The sequence below is a fragment of the Trachurus japonicus genome, chromosome 19, assembly GCF_045865225.1.
Source record: "Trachurus japonicus isolate A0001 chromosome 19, Traja_1.0".
Taxonomy (NCBI): domain Eukaryota; kingdom Metazoa; phylum Chordata; class Actinopteri; order Carangiformes; family Carangidae; genus Trachurus; species Trachurus japonicus.
The window spans coordinates 3,864,780-3,885,884 of NC_140925.1; the positions used below are offsets into that span (position 1 = coordinate 3,864,780).

The 21,105-nt window shown below is 40.9% G+C and overlaps 1 protein-coding gene across 1 annotated transcript in view; it reads right to left on the minus strand.

Annotated features, from left to right (window-relative positions):
- Positions 1 to 123: 123 nt before the first annotated feature.
- The window catches only part of LOC146967164 (protein HID1-like), a 26,953-nt gene continuing 5,971 nt past the window's right edge, over positions 124 to 21,105 (minus strand). The window contains exons 4-19 of the mRNA XM_085761500.1: positions 20,584 to 20,706; positions 16,223 to 16,329; positions 14,993 to 15,109; positions 13,572 to 13,845; positions 13,428 to 13,484; positions 12,140 to 12,280; positions 11,351 to 11,441; positions 10,457 to 10,608; positions 9,525 to 9,603; positions 9,277 to 9,441; positions 7,980 to 8,204; positions 5,267 to 5,421; positions 3,050 to 3,136; positions 2,865 to 2,956; positions 1,246 to 1,404; positions 124 to 730 (exon numbers count right to left, since the gene is read on the minus strand). Coding sequence (XP_085617626.1) covers positions 667 to 730; positions 1,246 to 1,404; positions 2,865 to 2,956; positions 3,050 to 3,136; positions 5,267 to 5,421; positions 7,980 to 8,204; positions 9,277 to 9,441; positions 9,525 to 9,603; positions 10,457 to 10,608; positions 11,351 to 11,441; positions 12,140 to 12,280; positions 13,428 to 13,484; positions 13,572 to 13,845; positions 14,993 to 15,109; positions 16,223 to 16,329; positions 20,584 to 20,706 — 2,088 coding nt within the window. The 3' untranslated portion in view covers positions 124 to 666. The remainder of the gene's footprint in view (positions 731 to 1,245; positions 1,405 to 2,864; positions 2,957 to 3,049; positions 3,137 to 5,266; positions 5,422 to 7,979; positions 8,205 to 9,276; positions 9,442 to 9,524; positions 9,604 to 10,456; positions 10,609 to 11,350; positions 11,442 to 12,139; positions 12,281 to 13,427; positions 13,485 to 13,571; positions 13,846 to 14,992; positions 15,110 to 16,222; positions 16,330 to 20,583; positions 20,707 to 21,105) is intronic.

Below are 21,105 nucleotides of genomic sequence, written 5' to 3' on the forward strand. Positions count from 1 at the left end.
AATACAGCTGTTGGATAAATGTGATGGAGCATGAGATAATAAAAACAACATGAAGACTAGAAGTTATTTCAGAAAATGGACCCACAGTCTGGTGGGACGGAGTAAATAGTAAATAATTTCACCTGAGCTCAAACTGATCAGTGTTTTATTCTGACAGGATTAAACTTCATATTCACATCTGGATATTATTTGTTGGGTTTCTTGTTGTTTCAGCAACAGAAAAACAGTTTTTGTTTCAGGACGGGAGAGAAAAGTTCATCGTCGTCCTTCTCACTCAGTTTCAGTTCAAGTTTTGGTCAACGTGTCGTTTCCTTTCAGCTCAACGTGGAAGTCTTCGTCAGTTTGTCACTTCCAGTCGTTCACACACACCGCAGAGCCGACACGAGCTAATAACACCTCCGCTAACTCTGTACATGGCAAAGTGAATAATTAAATATTAATAATTAAGTTTGGCATCAAGTCGTCTGGATCTGCTCGTGACACAGAAACTAACTCACTGACAAGGCCTCCTAAAACAAAACGAAGGGGAAGTTTGTCGCTGCTTTTCGTCTTTAAATAAACGTCATATAAAAGTGAGACGCTGCTCTGGTCACAGCCGGATCCATGTCGTCGTCGTTGTCGTCGTTGCATTCAGGGTCCCGGAGTCGTCCGTCCTCAGCAGCTCCTCTAAATCCTCTGGATCTCAAACAGTCTTATGTCCGTGTCGTACCAGATTGGAGGATCCACGTTGCTGCGGCAACAACAAGACAAAAATGTATTGTATTGCATTGTATTTTTCTAAGTGTAATTTATATAACCTTGTTTTCACTTTTTAGCACTCCCCTCCCCCTTCCCCTTAAAGAGCTTCTAGTTCTTTTCAGGCTGCTCTTGAAAATAAGCATTTTGGGGGCGGGGCGTGGCGCAGTGGTTAAGGCGGCCGCCCCATGTAGAGGCTACAGTCCTCAATGCAGGCGTCCCTGGTTCGAATCCCGCATCGGGCAGACCTTTGCTGCATGTCATTCCCCCTCTCTCTGCCTCCCCCTTTCCTGTCTATCTCACTATGTGCTATCAATTAAAGGCAAAAACGCCCAAAAAAAAAAATACATTAAAAAAAAAGAAAGAAAAGAAAATAAGCATTTTGTTCTTAATTTGCTTGCCTGGGTAAATAAAGGTTAAATTAAAAAAAAAGAAAACAAAAAACAGGACACTTGTGAAAACTCAGAACCGTGACGCACTGACAAACTGGTCCCGGGTCAGTTTTCTTACCGTAGGTAGATGACGCCCCACATGTATGTGCGGAACCACATGGCCGTGCCGGCGTTGGCCTGGTACTTCCTGATGAGGATGGGGTGGGGGATGGGCAGGAGGCCGACCAGCGTCCCGTGCTGAAGGAACTTGAGGATTTCTGACTCGTCGGTCAAACCTCTGAGGACGGAGAGGACGGAGACAGTTCTGAGTTCATCCTGTCAAACTGTGATGTCTTTAAAGGGACACTAAAGAACCTTCATTTGTGGTTGAGTTTGGCGGCGCCAGTGGACCACAGCGGTAGTGTTTTGCCATTTCCCATGAGCAGCAGCGCGTAGCGTCGCAAACAAAACTCGGTGCTGACCTGTTGATCTGCCTTTTTTGTGATATTACAGTCAGTATCTCCAACGGGGTGAAACGGTGTCTGAAAACCTCTGACCTGTTGACTTCAGGCCGGCCTCAGCCCATTACAACGTTTTCAAGGTGTCGTGCGGGAAATATGATCCGGTGTATTTTATTATGAAAATTAACCGGGTGTTTTTTTTTGTATTTTGTACACGATTTCCTGTCCCGCACAAGCTGCTCTATGCTGAATTTATACGCCGAGCTCCAGCGTCTGGTGGTGAATGTGCAGGTCACAACTTGTCCACCAGAGCGTTGTGGAGTTGTTGGATTGTGTATTTGATGATTATGGCAATGGCCCAATTTCCCAAAATTTAGAACTATCCCTTTAACAAATGGGGAAAGGGGGAAGTGACGTATGCCGTAAAGCAGTCAGCACATTTGTAGTTTTATATGTGGTGGGGGGGGGGGGGGGGGGGGTTCCTACCATTCACCTGGAAGCTGCTTAGTGTCAGTGAAGGCGATACAGACCATCAACCTGTTGTAAGTCGATGTACCATCACAAAAGGTCTGAAAATATTATGAAGGTTTGAAAAGTTACTTAGTGTTGGGTTTAAACATCTATAATCTCTTTGTTTTGGTTTTAGCTTCACAGTTTTCAGGTACAGACTGAAGCTGAAGCTGCAGGTGTTTCCCTCAGGAGTGGAGCGTAAAGACTCGACTCATCATGTTGCTCCATGTCTGCTTCAGTCACACCTTTACAACACCACGCCTCACCTGTCATGATGATGTTGAGCTTGTTGTGAACTACTGCCCCCGAGTGGAGAAACTGATCGGTGCTGTTTCATATGAACCATTTAAAGCTCATTCATGTGATCAACAGGACTAATTAACACCTAGTTTAGAAGTTTTATTATATTTTTAGACTCATTTTAAACAAATGGTTTTCTGATACCAAGGTTTAAATATGTGGATTTGCTGATTTCATATAATTTCATATTTTATGATACTTTATTAATCCTTCTGGGAAATTAGTCTTTAACAAAACTTAACTTCACATAATAAGAATAAGAATAAAATAAATATAGCCTTTCAACTTTAAAACATATCTACATTAGTAATATTTACATGCCAAGATGCCAACCGATTTCTTTTTTCTAACTTTTTATAAACAAAGCAGATAATGACAAAACTGTGAATCAACGCAATTGATTAAAAAAAACCATCTAGACATATAGACAGATGTATTGAATTAATTCCCTTTGGACAATTAACATTGAGTTTTTTAAGTTTCTTACTTGTCAATGCAGATCTTCTCCACCTGAGGAACCAGCACCTGAAGCAGCCTCATTATGGTCTGTAGAGGGAGTTTGGCTTTCCATGACAACACCTGAGGACACACACAGGTCGCAGCATGGAGGAGATGGACGGATGTGGACTCATACGGACAGAATCATTTACAGACAGAGAGACAAATACTAACCCAGTCTGGGTTGGCGCTCCAGGTTGCCGCTGACGACGATGTGCTCGACAACCGACTCCTCGCTGCCTCCGAGTGAGAGCGAGCGACCTGAGGGACACAACGACAAACAGCTGCAGCGATGACGAAGGAAACATAGTCCAGTCATTTTATGAAAAAAAGGTTAAACAAACTGCAACAGAAGCAAACTCAACTGATTTTGTATCCTCAACATGTCCTGAATGAGGTAAAAAAAAAAACGAAAAATACCATTAGGGGAAAGTTACGAAAAAGACCCAAATATAGCCCATTCATACGCCTATTAATTATTTTTCTCACGTGAATAGGGTAAAATTTTTAAACTTTAGATATTTCCATGAAAATTACTGAGTTGATTACTTACATTAAGACAAACCAAAAATGTATTACAAGTTTTTTTAAATTATTTGTTAACATGAGCAAATTTGCATAAAGTTGCATAAATTCCACCGTTTTGACGGCACATGTATACACAGTATAAAGGTGCTGTCTGTGGTGGTACCGGCATGAAAATTGGAATGAGTTGACTCCTTCGGTCAACCAGCAAGAAACCACTTTAAATTTCAAGATGACTGCAATTTTTCAAGATAGCCACGTCCTTAGTAGAGCAGGTATGACATGTTCCGCCTCCTCTCTTAAGGAGAAGGACACTTATCTTTTGATGATTGTTTTGATCGAACAGTTATTTAAAAAAAATACTTGGCATTTTCTCCTTTGATGATAGATAGAGAGATATTTGTGAAAGGCGGGCGGAGAATTGGAAGGACTTGCAGCAAAGGACGTGGACTGGATTTGAATCCGTCGCTGCGGGAAGCGCTCGTTTTCCACGGTAGCCTCAGCGCCCTAGCTCATTAAAGCTACAGTTGGTAAGTTGACAAAAGTGAAAGTAAATGCAGGTCCCTTTTATGAACCTCTGGAGTCAACTCATTCCAATTTTCATGTTGGTACCACCACAGCACCTTTATAGGTGCTGTCAAAATGGTGGAATTTATGCAAATATATGCAAATTTGCTCATGTTAACAAAGAATTTCAAAAAACTTGTAATACATTTTTGGTTTGTCTTAAACCAACACTAAGGAACTTTTCAACCTTCATAAAATATTTTCATAACTTTTGTGATGGTACATCGACTTACAACAGGTTGAATGACACCTCTGTCATGGCCTGAGGGGGTCTGTATCATTATGGTCTGTATCGCCTTCACTGGCACTAAGCAACTTTGGGGAGCATGGTAGGAACCCGGCTCTCACTTAAGTTTCACTTTCACTTTCAGGAGTCACGACGAGGAGGGAGCAGCAATGCGGCACCTTTCCGTCGGATTGTGTATGTGTGTTTACTGTGAAATGATCCGCTGGTAACAGAAACTTAGTTTGGACGTCTGATGTTAATTTCCATGCACCGGGAGATCAGGATGTTTACGGCGCTACGCGTTGGTGCTCATGGGAAATGGAGTCTTCCTTCAGGCAAAACACTACCGCTTTGGTCCACTGGTGCCACCAAACTCAACCAAAACTGAAAGTTCTTTAGTACTGCTTTAATGTAAGTAATCAACTCAGTAATTTTCATGGAAATATCTAAAGGTTAAAAATGTTACCCTATTCACGTGAGAAAAATAATTCATAGGCGTATTTGGGTCTATATTTGGGTCTTTTTCTAAACTTTCCCCTAATGGGATTCTTCTGGGCTTTTTTTTCCCTCACTCAGGACATGTTGAGGATACAAAATCAGTTGAGTTTGCTTCTTTTGCAATTTGTTCAACGTTGACCCCTTCTTTTGGCTTAAAGGTGCCATATGTAAGAATGTGGCCAAAAACGGTTACTGCAGTCAAATTCAAAACACAGCGATCTCGTTTTTTCTCCCAGCCGCAGCGGCAGCTTAGTGGAAGCAGACCGGAGGCTGAAATGCCACTGACGCCGCCGTGACTAGGAGAGAGGGCTAGGTGGCGCAACATGCCAACACGTAAATTCAAAACATAAACATGATTTGCATTCTGCAAAAAAATATTTTTAATGCGAATACTCTGGCTGTACTATTGTTGTTGGTGAGTTCATCATGTTATATGAACATTATTCCTGAGTCTCTGTGACATATTAGGAGGATTTTACGGCCAGTTGCTTTAGATTTCTTACATACTGTACCTTTAAAATGACTGGACTAACAGAGTGAGAGGACCAATGAGGGGTTGGTGTTCGGCTCCTCACCTCGTGGTCTCGCTCCGAGTTGGACTCGGTGTCGCTGCCTCCGCCGGCGGCGCCGTCGTCTCCCGGTGACCTCGCCTGAGCAGCGTCTGAGTGCGGGACGGTGACCATGGTGCCGTCTTCACTCACCTGGGACTTCTCTGTGATCTTATCGATTCCTGCAGGACACGAGAAGGAAGATCACTTACACATGCATTATTGCTGCGTGACATTTATTAAAGGGATAGTTCAACATTTAGTCAGATCCTCCTCTCACCATAATCCCTACAGTCATAGCAGTAGGTTCGTTACCTTTAATTATCGGTGCAAGTTGTTTTGAGATCGGCACTCATCAAATACACAATCCAACAACTCCACAACGCTCTGGTGGACAAGTTGTGACCTGCACATTCACCACGCTATGAGATAATCATGTATAATTATGTAACATTACGACACATGAAGCAAATACTCTGAACTACTTTTGTGCTTTTGAAATCCCTCCGCCCAGCAGCCGTGTCTGTAATGTAGTTCCGGCTGCATTTGCCTCTAAAACAACTCCGTCTCGTAACATTACATGATTATTTCCTAGCGTGGTGAATGTGCAGGTCACAACTTGTCCACCAGAGCGTTGTGGAGTTGTTGGGTTGTGTATTTGATGAGTTTTTTTGTTTTGTTTTTTTGTTTTTTAGATTACGAAACATAGGAGGCACTTTACTCCAGGCACTTTAAAAACCAGCACTTTATTACAGATGCACTTTAATGAATCTTAACAGCGCTATACGACACCTTTGTCGATTACATGCACTTCATTAGGGCCACGGGCAATCGCACCGGGCACTGATCCCTACAGCTATGAAATAGCTGCAGGGACCAGTGCCCGGGCGAAGCCCGGGCACTACTGTTATTGTGTGGATTTTTTCCTAGTTATTTTTCCACTTCCGGCCAACTTTCGGTTCGCTACTAGTCCTGCAACTCTTCGGACAAATTATATATCAAAATGTGCGTCCTGATCGGGATCGGTGTGCTATTACTTTTCTCAACAGTGTACGAATTATTCGCGACGTAAGTCGCGATTTACTGCGCAAAATTTTTGCATGTAAGTCAATGGGACGGGCGGGAAAAAAAGAGCGAAAAAGACCAATCATTGGAGTTTAACAAAAGTCTACTGCTCAGGCATACTTTCACCTAGAGACTCCATTTAAACTTTAAACAGTAGACACAAGTCTTGTGTATTGTCGTATTACTCCACGTTTTGATAGGTCATATAGTTTTTGATCAATCCCTGATCAATGACCATGATCATTTTTGGAGAAATTATGAGTTTATAATGGGTGTGTATTGCATAGAATGTTCGTGTCAGAGTGCGTGACATCATCAGTTAGAGTGGGAGAGAGTGAAGAAATATTCTGTATTTTTTCTGGATAAACTGTGAGCACGGCCACAATTTACACTCTACAGACATAATTTTTTCAGAATTTGTAAGACAAACTTGTTATCTCTCATGTCATGTGCTCAAAATATCAGAGAGACTTACAGAACTTACAGAATCAGCCTCTGAGTGCGGCCACGTCTGTCTCTGCTCCTCATTGAGTCCAATACAAATATTTTCTGAGAGGAGCAGAACGGCCTGATGTTTTAAAACTGCCAGCGTCGCCAAAATATTTACTGTAGAAACACCAAATCGTACCGAAATTTTCATTAAGTCCTTAGAGCAACGTTGATCTGTGTTTTGTTCTGATAGGAGTTACCGTTTTGTCATGCTAAGCCTAATTGTGAGGCCGGTTTAGAGGCAGAAAATGGCTGTTTTTCTCCACGTTTCTGTCTGTCTCAGCCTGCGGGGGCCCCTATCGCCGTGGTAACCTCTTTGATCCTCAGGCCAGAGCTCGTTAACTTCATAAACAATCCACCTGGCGCTCGTTTAAATGTTTATAAACACAGACACAGCTAAATCAGACTGACACAGGATGCAGCTACTAACTAACTATGTGACAAGTCAGTCACACACAGACTCTAGAGCCAGCTTCATGTGATTACAGTCACACACACACACACACACACACACACACACACACACACACACACACACACACACACACACACACACACACACACACACACACACACAGGTAACCTAATGTGGTTACAGCTCCTCCATATCAGTGCTTATAGAAAGATGATCATGTGTCTGTCTGATCAGCTCTGTCTTGACCTTAAGATCGTGGGTTTGATTCCCATGTTGACAGAGATGGCACAACCCGCAGTAGCTCCCGTGGCCCATTCAAAATTTCCCGAGAGGAAATTTTCTAGTTTTACTACTACTCCTTGCTCTTTCCTACTGAAGCTACGGTATGTTATTGTAGATATTGTGATATTGTGATATGGTATTTGTACCATGCTGTACGTTGTTCTTATTTTCATCCTTGTATAATTGTTGTTGTTGTTGTGTGAACGGCGGGACTACGGATGGAAATTAGCCTAGAGCTTTTAAATCTGGTGTATTTACATTTTGGATGTTCATGAATACGCAGAGTCCCGTTACAAATAAACAAATAAATGAAATGAAATGAAATGACAGGGGACCGTTCACCTCCATTGTGTTCACTGAGCAGCTCACGTCTCTGCCCCGCCGATCTCAAAACAACATGCACCGATAATTAAAGGTGATGAACCTACTGCTATGACTATAGGGATTATGGTGATAGTAATAATCCTTGCTATCACTCTGACTTCGTACCTGGAGTGGCCTCTAAACTGGCCTTCAGCGTCCCGGGCTCGGCAGCGACGGCCGGTCTGGAGCCTTCCATGGAGTTGTTCTCCACCGAGTTCATCCTGGATATACCGGGCTGCTTCTTCTTCTTCTGCAGCGCCCGCTGGATGGACGCCGCGTCGGCCGGCAGGTTGGCCAGATGGTGGAAGACGTTCCTCTTGCGGATGATGGCGTACACCAGGTTACAGTTCCCTGTTATCGGGGGGAGAGGTCAGTCAGAGAAGAGACACCACAGTTGAATAGGGTTAACATTTTAAATAACAGATATCACCATGAAACTTCCCAAGTTTATCACTAATACATTAAGACAAATATTTTTTGTATTACAAGTTTTGTCAAATGTTATGTTTAAATATGTAAATGAGGCAATATCTGATGAAATATGTACTAATTTGGATACATTTCCAGAACCGAAATCTGAAAAATGGATAAAGCCACTTTCAAAATTCTTGTTTTATTTTGTTGACATATTAGAGTCAGAAGTTCTTACATCTCTTTTTATCACTTTGTAAATGAGAAAATACTGTCACCAGCCCTAAAAAAATCTAATTTCGCCATGTTTTTAGGAATAAAATGTTGTATAAATCAGGCTGTGAATGATATATCAACAATCCCCTCTGTAAAAACCTTCAGAATATAGACAGGGATCAAACTGGAAGGTTTGGTGTTTCTAAGTGCTGCTGAAGTGGAGATTTCGGGTTCCGAGTCTGAGGAAAAACTCTTTTTGAGAAAACGGCCTTTAAAGAATTGGACAGTAAAATTTCATAGATTGTAAATGTAAATCATACTTTTACGATTTGTGCTGATACGGAGGAGATGACAATTTTTGAAGGGTTAGCCCATCAACGTTATAACGGAGGAAACAGTAACTATTTTGATAACTCGTTTTTGAAAAAAAAGTAGCGCTGCCAATAACGCTGTTATTCCCATCACTGGTCTAGAATGACCTAATAGTTGTACACACTTGCTTACTGTACATCCATATTGGCTGGTGCTGATCATATGTCAATATGAGCTGACTTGTATGTTTGTATCGTATTTGAACGGGCTGTTTTCTGTTTGTGTCTGTAATGGCTGCACTTTTCTCTATTTTTATTCATCATTATTATTATTATTTGCTTTCTTCTTTTATTCCACCCAAGCGTATCTCCTTTGTCACATTGTGAACCTTTGTTTAATTTTTGATTCTCCTGCTATACCTGTTGACCTGTCTATATCTCGGAAAAACCTTTGAAAAATAAAACAAAAGAAAACACATCCTCACCGTCGAACTGATACTGGATGATGTTGTTGAAGACCTCGAGCAGGAAGAAGACCAGGTGGTGGTTGTGTGGGGAGGAGAAGAGGAACCAGGGGGAGGAGAAGGCCTCGAGCAGGTGGAGCAGCTTGTTGGCCGCCACCATGGATAAACTCTTCAGGTAGGGAGAGACTGTGGAGAACAGACAGGAGACTTTTTTTTAAAACACTCTGCACTTCTACCCTCCGGCCAGCAGGGGGGGCGATGATACTCACTGTTCACTATGATGGTGAGCAGGCAGTCGAAGAGCGGCTGCAGACGCTGGTGACCACCGGTGACGATCTTATGGAAAATCTGAACGAGACAATGCAAAAAGAAAATGATGAGTGCATTATAAAATATTCTGCAACTTTGTCAGATTAAACCAAAGCTTTTAGGTTTTTGTGCAGTTTGGATGCAGCTTGTTACTGGCTCGAAAAAAGCTGGAAAATTCATTTTTCAGACACTCGACCCAGAGAAATTGAGGCGTTTAGAATTTATTAATATAAATCAATAATTTGGTGTCAGAATGGCTGGTTTCTAGTTGTTAATTAATATAAAATGAATCAATAATCAGTTTTTAAAGAAAAAAAGTGTTAAATCCAAAGACTTTCTGCTTCAAATTTATAAAATGTGGAGATTTTCTGATTTCTACATTAGTTTAAAGTGAAACCAAACAATCTTAGATTAAACAAAACTAACTACATATCAATCAATCGATTAATTAATCATTTAATCAATCAATATTAGCTGAGGGAAGTGGGAAATCAAGTCTTTAGTTTGTCATTCGTCTCCTGCAGTAAAATGAAATTTAGAAAATTGGTTCCTCTGGATGAAAAGTCAATGAAATGTATCTTTTATCTTTATTTAACCTTTTATTTAAACAGCTAATCTCACTGAGACACAGGGTCTCGTTTTCAATACATGATTGTTTAACACAGATAATCAATATAACAACAGTGGAAGCAGATTAACACACTACAGGGGACGACTAATTTCATTATTTAAACTAGTTTTCTTTATATGACGTCTATGAGCTGCATCAAATCTGTCAGACCGATCTAAATCATCGCAGTTAAATTTGACTGGTTAAATAAACGGTTTAATTTATAACCATAGATCTCTCTCTCTCTCTCTCTCTCCCTTTCTCTCTGATTTCTCGTCTCACCACGATGAGGAGGTCGGCGTGTGTTCCTGTGAACACTGGGATGTCCATGGGCACACGCAGCGTGAACGGTTTGTTCAGACGAACGCCAAAGTTCCTCTCTCCGCTCAGCAGCAGCAGGATGAAGACGCCGATGTGAACGAGGCCGACACGAGCTGCAGGGATTTACAGATCAGTCATTTTAATGCATCTTCAAACAGTATTTAAAGGGATAGTTCAACATTTTTGGCAAATTAGCCCATTGCCATAATCCCTATAGTCATTTAGCAGTAGGTTTGTTACCTTTAATTGTCGGTGCAAGCTATTTTTAGAACGGCGGAGCAGAGCCGTGAGCTGCTCAGAGCTACGCTACAGAGGCTCATGGGATTTCTTGGTTTCCCTCATCAAACTCATCAAATACACAATCCAACAACTCCACAACGCTCTGGTGGACAAGTTGTGACCTGCACATTCACCACGCTATGAGATAATAACAGAACGTTACCAGACAGAGTTGTTTTAGAGGGAAATGCAGAGACTGCTTGATGAAAAACTGTCCCTGAAGGCAACGTGCATCATCGGTTTTGCATGAATTTCCCTCTAAAACAACTCTGTCTGGTAACGTTCTGTTATTATCTCATAGCGTGGTGAATGTACAGGTCACAACTTGTCCACGAGAGCATTGTGGAGTTGTTGGATTGTGTATTTGATGAGTTTGATGAGGGAAACCAAGAAATCCCATGAGCCTCCGTAGCGTAGCTCTGAGCAGCTCGCGGCTCTGCTCCGCCGTTCTAAAAATAGCTTGCAGTAGTAGTAACAAACCTACTGCTATAACTATAGGGATTATGGCAATGGCAACTATCCCTTTAATTATATTTCATCCCACACACACACAGTGTAGAGAAGCGTATGACTCACACTGATCTGCTCGGGCATCGTTCAGGTAGAAGAGGATTGGAACCAGCATGTCCAACACATCACTGCTCTTCAGCACAAAGAACAGGAATTTCTAAACACACACACACACACACACACACACAGACACACAAAGATAGACAAAGATAGACATATATACAAACTGTGTCATTATCATTCCTCTGATAGTTTGCTTTAATGATGATACCAGTGTTTCAGGTTCTGAGCATGTTTGACTTTCCTCCTATACTTTATTTTGGCGGGGTGCCAGGTGAAAGACAGTTCAGTTAAGGAGGGAAGTCGAGGACAGAGAGGAAGTGAACAGAGTTTATACACTCTCTCATACAAGTTTAGTGTACTATCTATGTTTTTTCTTAGTTTTATGTTATTGTACTATTATTTCTTTCCCTGTTCCTTCCATGTTCACCATTAAATTGAGTTATCTTATCTTATCTCGTCTCGTTTTATCTTGTCTTATCTCTTATTAACTTATCTTATCCTCCAGGAACACACTCAGGAAGCCTGGTATAATTAACATGTTCTTTATATTTCCCTTTTTTTTAGCGTGTTAGCCTCCAATTTTTACTAATTAGCTGTAAACACAAAGATCTGATGTGAAGACAGACAATGTGAATCTTTAACCTGAAGTTGGGGAAAAACCAAAGACATTAAGATTAAGATAATTCCTCTGTGAACCATTAACTAATTCCTTCTGCATTCGTTTCTGTGCTAATTATAAAAGTCGCTCCTTCTTGTAGTTTCAGGATCTCTGGTAGGAATCGAACTTCGGACCTTGTTGAAGTCGCAGAACTTCCAGAAGAGGATGAGCAGCTCCTGGTGGAACTGGATCTTCTTGGCGGAGCGGGGCAGGTAGGTCTGGACCAGAGGGTTGTTCAGCAGCCGGGCCAGGCCTTTGAGGATGAAGCTCAGGTCCTGACGAAGGAAGGAGGAGAACAAAGGACCAAGGTTATTATTGTTTTAACATTTTAATTAGTCTTTATTTTTATTTAGTTTGATTTTTTATTTCAGTTTAGTTTAAAATAGTTCAACTAGAGATGAACCAGTTTTTATTTAGTCTTAGTTTTTCAGGTTTTAGGAGAAAGCCTCTGTCAGACCTCTGAAGATGAGTTTCCACATTTTTTCCCTTTTAGTTGCATCCCATAATGTTCCCATCAGTCCTTATTATTTACATTCACTCTTATATATCTGTGGGTCGTACTCCAAGACAAGTCGTCCCATATTGAGCTTTAGACATCTCTAAGAAAACTACAACTAAGCTGATGTTATCTGACTCTACTTTAGTTTTAGTTAGTTTTGTTCATTGTAGTTTTTATTTTGTTCTTTTTTTATTTCAGTTTACTAAATTATTTTTTCACTGCTAGTTTTAGTTAACTATAATCTGTCATACACTATCAATAACCATCTGATATCGTACCACCCACTTCGTCATCATTGAATAATCGGTAACACTTTACAATAAGGGTCCCTTAATTAACGTTAATTAGTACATTATTAAGCATTAATATATAAACTAATGTGTTATTTAATGCTGAGTAATGCATACAAATGATTATTCAACTTTTATTATAATTTAATAATTTATTAACTAACTTTGAGTAGTAAACATTAATTAACTGCTTACTAATAGGCTACATTAATTAATGTGTTTCCTAATCCTAAATAATACATAATAATGATTGTTAATATATTGTGTTATTGCTCAGTTGTTACTGTCCTCATTCTGTACGTCTTTTTATATACACAGTGGTGGAGAAAACGTTTTCGGACACCCTTAAAGTTTTGGTGGTTTTCCCTGCACATGCGGATCAGGACGTGGTCATTTCTTGCTGCACAACCTTCATTAGTGGATCACTGGTACCAAAATGACCCAACACTCAAAATTTCTTATGTATTTTCTTATCAATTTTAAGTTTTTAATGGCTTTTTTTAGGATTTGTTTAGTATTTTGTCTATGACTGGACTAAAAGAAATTGCATTTGAAGACCTAATCTTATTCCTAAAACTTGTTTCCAAGTTCCAAGAAGTGTACAAGTGTGTGACATTAAACTTTGCATCTCACCTCTTCTCTGTGGATCCTGGACAGGTAGTTCACAAACAGGTTGTCGGGTCCAACGGGCTGAAAGACAAGGAGCCATTTATTTTATTTTTTTATTATAAGTCTGAACCAGAGTTTGATGCGACTCGTTCTTCATCCTCCTCCTACCTCCTGCTCCTCCTCCTCCTCCTCCTCAGCTGCTGTAGCTGCTGTTGCCGTGGGGACGGGGCTGCTGCTGCTGCTGGCGTCCAGCGCCTGCAGCGCGGCTCTGGCGCGCGACGCGGCCTCGTGCTCCAGGGTGACGACGAGGATCTGGACGGCCTGCTCCACCAGCTGCTCCCGCTGGTCGGAGAACAGCAGGTGGTTGTAGGGGATCCCGTAGCCGACCGGGTCGTAGGCGCAGACCACGTTGAGCAGCGAGGTGAAGAGAGGCAGGGCGTGTCTGGGGGCGGAGCAGCGACACACGGGCCGAGGTCAGGGGGGGGGGGCAACAGCAGTGGTGTATGTAGTCTAATGTTTTGTAGTGGGTAAACTGCTTTTTAGGAGGGTAAACTGTATCACATAGACCGGTGGTTCTCCTCAAACTTTTTTATATCAAGGACCCCAAAACTGACACAAATTAGACCACAGACCCCCATTGGACAAAACACCAGAAATACACAAACAATAAATGTACGTTTAAATTAGGCGTAGATTATAGAGAAATTTCTGGGGGGAAAAAGTGGTACAATTTCTCAAAAAAAAAGTTGAAAAATTTCTAGAAAATAGCGGTAAAAATTCCCACAAAATAATAAACAAAAAAGTTTTAAAAATTTTAGAAAAAAGTGGTAAAATTACTCAAAAATTCTAGAAAAAGTGGTCAATTTTTTTGTGAAAAATCTGGTAAAATTTCTCAGAAAAAGTGGTAAAATTTCTAAAAAAAAAAAAAAAAGTTTAAAAAATTTTAGAAGAAACTGGTAAAATTACTCAAAAATTCTAGAAAAAGTAGTAAAATTTATTTTTTTGAAAAATCTGGTAAAATTTCTCAGAAAAAATGGTAAAATTTCTAAAAAAAAAAAAAAAAAAAGTTTAAAAAATTTTAGAAGAAACTGGTAAAATTACTCAAAAATTCTAGAAAAAGTGGTAATTTTTTTTTTTTTAATCTGGTAAAATTTCTCAGAAAAAGTGGTAATATTTCAAAAAAAAAAAAAAAGTTTAAAATTTTTTTTGAAGAAAGTGGTAAAATTACGCAAAAATTCGAGAAAAAGTGGTTAAAAAAATAATAATTTAATAATAGAAAAATGTGGTAAAATTTCTCAAAAAAGGGGGGCAAACAAAAATACAAATGGGTAAAATTTCTTTTTTTAAAAATAGATAAAAAGTAGAACAGAAAAATTGAGAAGAAACTGGTAAAATTTCTCAAAAAGAATCTAGGAAAAGTGGTAAAATTTCAAAAAAAAGTTGGGCACCCTGTCAACCCTCCCACCATTGACATATACTTTAGCACTGAAAATGCATAAATATTTCAGTATACCCAGTACAACAAAACTATACCTGAGTATCACATAGACTACACCACTGGGCAACAGGTGTGTGTGTGTGTGTGTTACCTGTTCTCCGTGGAGCAGAAGAAGGCCACCCAGGGGTTCAGCGTCCGGCTCTCCGAGGACGGAGGCAGGTACATGGCCTCAGAGAAACAGGTGAGCAGGAACTTCAGCAGCTCAGTCCTGATTCAACCAACAGAGGTCAAAGGTCACACACACATCAACCACATACAGTAGCATCATGCAAAAGTTTGGACATCCCTGGTCAAACTATTCTGTTAATGTGAACAGTTAAACAAGTGGAAGATAAATTGATCTCCAAAAGACATAAAGTTAAACATGAAACACTCTTTTATTCAATATCTTAATCAATATCAGTGTATTATTTTAGTTTTCTACAGTTTCAGAGTGAAAAAGGGAAACAAAGCAGCAGCCTGCAAAAGAATGAGAAACCCAGGAGACTTGAGCTCTCAGATAGCTTTGACCAAGGTATCAGACAAGATATTTACTATTTACACTGTAATAGTTTCCAGAGGGGGGGCTACTAGCTACTAACTATGCAGGGGGGGCTAGACCTTTTCCTTTTCTGTCATTTAAAAAAAGTAAAAGATGAAAATAAATAAAAAATGATATTGTTTAAAATGTAAAGGGAATGTGTCGTCTGTATCTTGATGTCTTTTGGAGATCATTTCATCTTCCACTTGCTGAACTGTTCATGTCAACAGATTATTTTGACCAGAGGTGGACAAACTTTTGCACGACCCTGTGTGAACATCTAAATTAAGATTAAGGTAAGAAGACGCTACATATTTGAAGCTGGAACACCGACATTAAATACACAGAGCTTGATGTTTGGAGGATGTGTTTAAACCTCCCTTTATCCCTACGTTTCTTTATCTCACATTCATGCAAATGTATAATCTGCAAAACATAAAGAACTCATTCAAAAAAAAAGCTCCACAGCCACACCAAGAGTCCTAAACCATTTAAAGGAAGTTTAAAGTTATGTTCCTGTGGGTAAAATGCAATTGAACTTTTGTCAGATTATCAAAGCTGGTTTGTGCTCACATCCTTTTTTATTTATGTCAATTTATGTCAATTTATGTCATTTATCAGGCCTCGGGTTATAGGGGAAAAGCCAAGGTGAAATAATATAAAGTAAGAATACAATATTTCTGTCAATAGGGAAAAGAGAGATGATCTAAATACGATATTAGACGTGGACCTGCCTCCACATGTCACTGATATCACATCTTAAACACACTAGTAGCTGTACAGGAGGATTATTAATGTCACCTGTTGGTGTCGTGGACGTAGTTGAGCGGAGGAGCCTGAGCGAAGCCGACGCCGGCCTCCCAGATGTACTCACAGCTGTCGATGGAGTGAACGGCCTCCGCTGTGTCCTGCAGCAACAGAGGGACAACTTTATATATATATTTAATTATGAGAACTGAATCACCCTGCACTTTTATTTTGCTTCTTGAGACTTAAAAGGGATAGTTCACCCAAAATTCAAATTGCACTCATTATCTACTCACCCTCATGTCGACTAAGGGCTGGGAGAAGTTTCAGAGTTATAGCAGTACATGTCTGTCCATATAACGGTTGCAAATGGATACCAACTGTCTTCGTAACAAAAAGTCACACCAAAAAACATCCAAATACCTCCATGCTGCTCGTATGTAATGTCGTCTCGCGCGATTTGGACGGACCAGGAAGAGGAGCTTCCACTACAAACAAGCTTGAAATATAGACTTATTTAATTTTTTCCGGAACAATTTCGCATTTCAGGGCTTCAATACAAGACGGACATTACATACGAGCAGCATGGAGGTATTTGGATGTTTTTTGGTGTGTCTTTTTGTTACGAAGACAGTTGGTATCCATTTGCAACCGTCATATGGACATGCACTGCTACGCCGAGACCCCCTGTAACTCAGAGGAGCCACGGAGGACTCTAAAACTTCTCCCAGCCCCTTAGTCCACATGAGGGGGAGTAGATAATGAGTGAAATTTGAATTTTGGGTGAACTATCCTTTTAACAATCTTTTATTTCTAAAAGGAGAAGCCCATTCCCCATAGGTTTCCCGGCTGCAGCAGCAGGACAGTGTTCAGTGTTCACACCCACTTCCACCACGTGATTCAACAAGTGGACGAAGCCGAGGACGGTATCGGAGTGTGACGCCTCCACTCAGATAAGTAGAGCCTCATGAAGAGATCTGACAAGGTGCCACCGCTGGTCAACTGACAGTAAAGGGCGTCGTGACACACACACACACCGTGGTTTCTGGCAGGGTCACAGTAGGGCGACTCTGGACGATGTCAAATAAGTTTAAAGGGACAGTTCAACATTTAGTCAGAGCCTCCTCTCACCATAATCCTTGTAGTCATAGCAGTAGGTTCATCAGCTTTAAAGCCCCAGTATGTAACTTATTTGGCTTTTTATTAGCAAAAATCAAATATGTCTTTCATAAATCTGTATTTCACTGAAGTGGAATCACAGCCGCATACAAATGAAAGCTTTCTGGTACCTTAGAATGAGTTGTTACAAGTCGTTACAAATACATAAGTGGGCGACGCACCGAACCGAGGCGGCCATGTTGCATCGCCATTTTTTACGTTGAGTGGCAGCGTGACCGTAGGTAACCATAGAAACTCAGCGGAGCTGTGGGCTCGGCCTCTTAAAACTGTCACCACTGTGTAGTGTGAGGAAGGACGGAGGCACTGGTGTTGCATTCAGGTGCAGTCAGGCAGACGGCCGTCGGCAAACCAACCGGATGTCATTTTACTCCACCAGAGAAAGACGGTAAAACAATACCACATCACCATGACAACATATTGTCACGCCTGTATTGTTTTGCCTCGTGCTGGCGGACCAGTTGTTTACATAGACGCTTGTTTATCCTGTTACATGCAGTGTCTGTTGTCTGTCTGACGTCTGCCCGTTTCACGTGAATGCAACATCAAGAATACGTTCAGATATGCAACCGCACCGCTAGATGGGGGGAATTCCTACATATTATACCTTTAATTATCGGTGCATGTTGTTTTGAGATCGGCGGGGCAGAGACGTGAGCTGCTCAGTGAACACAATGGAGGTGAACGGTACAGGTCCCCTGTCCCTCATCAAACTCATCAAATACACAATCCAACAACTCCACAACGCTCTGGTGGACAAGTTGTGACCTGCACATTCACCACGCTATGAGATAATCATGTAACATTATGTACCATTATCACACATGAAGGAAATACTCTGAACTACTTTGTGCTTTTGAAATCCCTCCGCCCAGCAGCCGTGTCTGGAAAGTAGTTCCGGCTGCATTTCCCTCTAAAACAACTCTGTCTGTTACATGATTATCTCATAGCGTGGTGAATGTGCAGGTCACAACTTGTCCACCAGAGCGTTGTGGAGTTGTTGGATTGTGTATTTGATGAGGGACAGATTGTGTTCACTGAGCAGCTCACGTCTCTGCCCCGCCGATCTCAAAACAACATGCACCGATAATTAAAGGTGATGAACCTATTACTGCTATGACTTTATAAGGATTATGGTGAGAGGATAATCTGACTAAATGTTGAACTGTCTCTTTAAAAATCCACTTGTGTGTGTGTTTCAGTGGTGAGAGCAGCTGATGGTCGTTTTTCCACCCTCACGTTTCCTCTGAGGTGTGATTAGGACCATGGAGGTCGCGGCGCAGCCACTTCCTGTCCTCTCAGCTCCTCTCAGCTCCCGTGTTTGTTCAGCGTCGCTCTAAGACGCGTCGGCTCTGTTCTTCTCAGCCCAGTTAACAAACACGGCCGCTCCCCCCTCTCTCTCCCTCCTTCTCTCTCTCTCTCTGTCATGCAGAGTCACTCATTAACTGGAGCTGCTGCCCAACAAGGTTAGTGTGGAGGAGATAACGCCGAGCGCTCGCTGCTGCTGCTCGGCCTCGGGCCTGAATAACAGCAGCTTAACTCTTTTATATATGAGCCAGTCAAGTGTTGACTGTTGGGGCCCGAGGGTTAAAACAAAGCAAACAACAGTGTTTTACTTTTGTTGTGGAAAGAAAGACTCTTAAAGGAGGAGTGTAACACCTGCTGCTTAATGAGAAAGTCAGGTCACCTTAGTATTGATCTTAATGAAGTGAAAAGACAAGATATTAGTAGCTGTCATTTAACATCATTGACCAATTTATCCAACCGGTTTTTTAAAAAAAATGACAATAAATTGGATTTGCATTGTTATTCAGTAAATAATCAAACATGAGCATGACTGATTGACAGGGTTTTAGATCCAATCATGACAACGCTGTCCGTTCTCAGCCTGCACTCACACCATGTTATATTAGATATTAATTTTCATATTTTATCAAACTGAAAATATGCTTTTGTGAGAAACTACAGTAGTTCATCCTAAACTTCAAATCTCAAACTTTAAGAACCACATCCAGCAGTTATCTTCTGGTTATCTTCTCGTCTGTTGTTACTTGTATTCTCATCCCGGGTCATGTTAGATATTAATTTCATATTTTATCAAACTGAAAACACGAACAAAAGAAATTCCTGCCAACTGTTAACTTGCAATAGGTATTTACTACTGGATAAAGCAAAGTTTCTGTCGATGCAACCTTCATCAAGTCTTTTATATCAAAACAGCGACTCGAGTCGACTCAAGTCTAACACGAAAGATGAGCAAAACTGTTTAGTGTTAACATGTAACGCTGCCATTGCATATAAAATATTTGTTGAACCACATTCAACAAGCATGCTAACAACAAACACAGGTAACATCGTATTTATTATAAATTAAAGGGATAGTTCAAAATTTTGGCAAACTGGCCCATTGCCATAATCCCTATAGTTTTAGGAGTAGGTTCGTTACCTTTAATTGTCGGTGCAAGCTATTTTTAGAACGGCGGAGCAGAGCCGCGAGCTGCTCAGAGCTACACTACGGAGTTGTTTTCGAGGTAAATTCATGCAAAACTGCTGATGCACGTTGCCTTCAGGGACAGTTTTTCCCTCTAAAACAACTCTGTCTGGTAACGTTGTGTTATTATCTCATAGCGTGGTGAATGTGCAGGTCACAACTTGTCCACCAGAGCGTTGTGGAGTTGTTGGATTGTGTATTTGATGAGTTTGATGAGAGAAACCAAGAAATCCCATGAGCCTCCGTAGCGTAGCTCTGAGCAGCTCACGGCTCTGCTCCGCCGTTCTAAAAATAGCTTGCACGGACAATTAAAGGTAACAAACCTACTGCTATGACTATAGGGATTATGGCAATGGGCCAATTTACCAAAATGTTGAACTATCCCTTTAACATTTGGCTGTTGTCTCTCTGTCCAACCTGCAAATTAACAAAAAACAATTTCCTTTTACATGTCTGTTTTTGTCAGTAACATAATCACTGTCATTGCATTTAAAACACATCACAATTTAAGGATAATTTTAGGAGTTATTTGTGCACACAGAGCGAATGCACATGCATAAAAAAAGTCATTCTAACACCACGTAGAGCAGAACATCACTCAGTTAATAAATGACCCTGAGGCCAATACTTCACTAAAGCTCCTTCATTAGCTGCTGAGTATGTGGCGTTTGGCTGCAGCTGCACAGTGAGGCGAGTACAGACAACAACACACACACACACACACACTGAGCAGGGTCAGTGAACTCACCGCGCCGCTCTTCTTGTGGCTCTGCACGGTGAAGTCTGGACAGAAGAGCAGGTCGGCGACGGCGAGCAGCAGAGACTCAGCCAGAGGCCGAGCTTCATCTTCACCAGCGTCTTCATCCAGACGCTGAGGAGACGAGATCACAGACGTCACATCCAGACTCCAAACTCATTATTAACATTTGGTAACACTTTACTTGAATAGGTATTCATAAGATTGACATAACACTGTCATAACCATGACATAACAGCTGTCATAAACATCAATGAATACTTATGACAGCTGTCGTTAAGTGTCATTCGGTAAGTTATGTCACTTTTGATCCAAAGTTGACATTGTTTGAGATGTTTTTGTTATGAGAACTTGACATAATTTTTAAAGTTTGGCAATTAGGTCTGCTATGACAGTTTAAATTGTCTTTATGTCAAGTTGTCAGAACAAAAACATCTCAAACAATGTCAACTTTGCATCAAAAGTGACATAACTTACCGAATGACACTTAACAACAGCTGTCATAAGTATTCA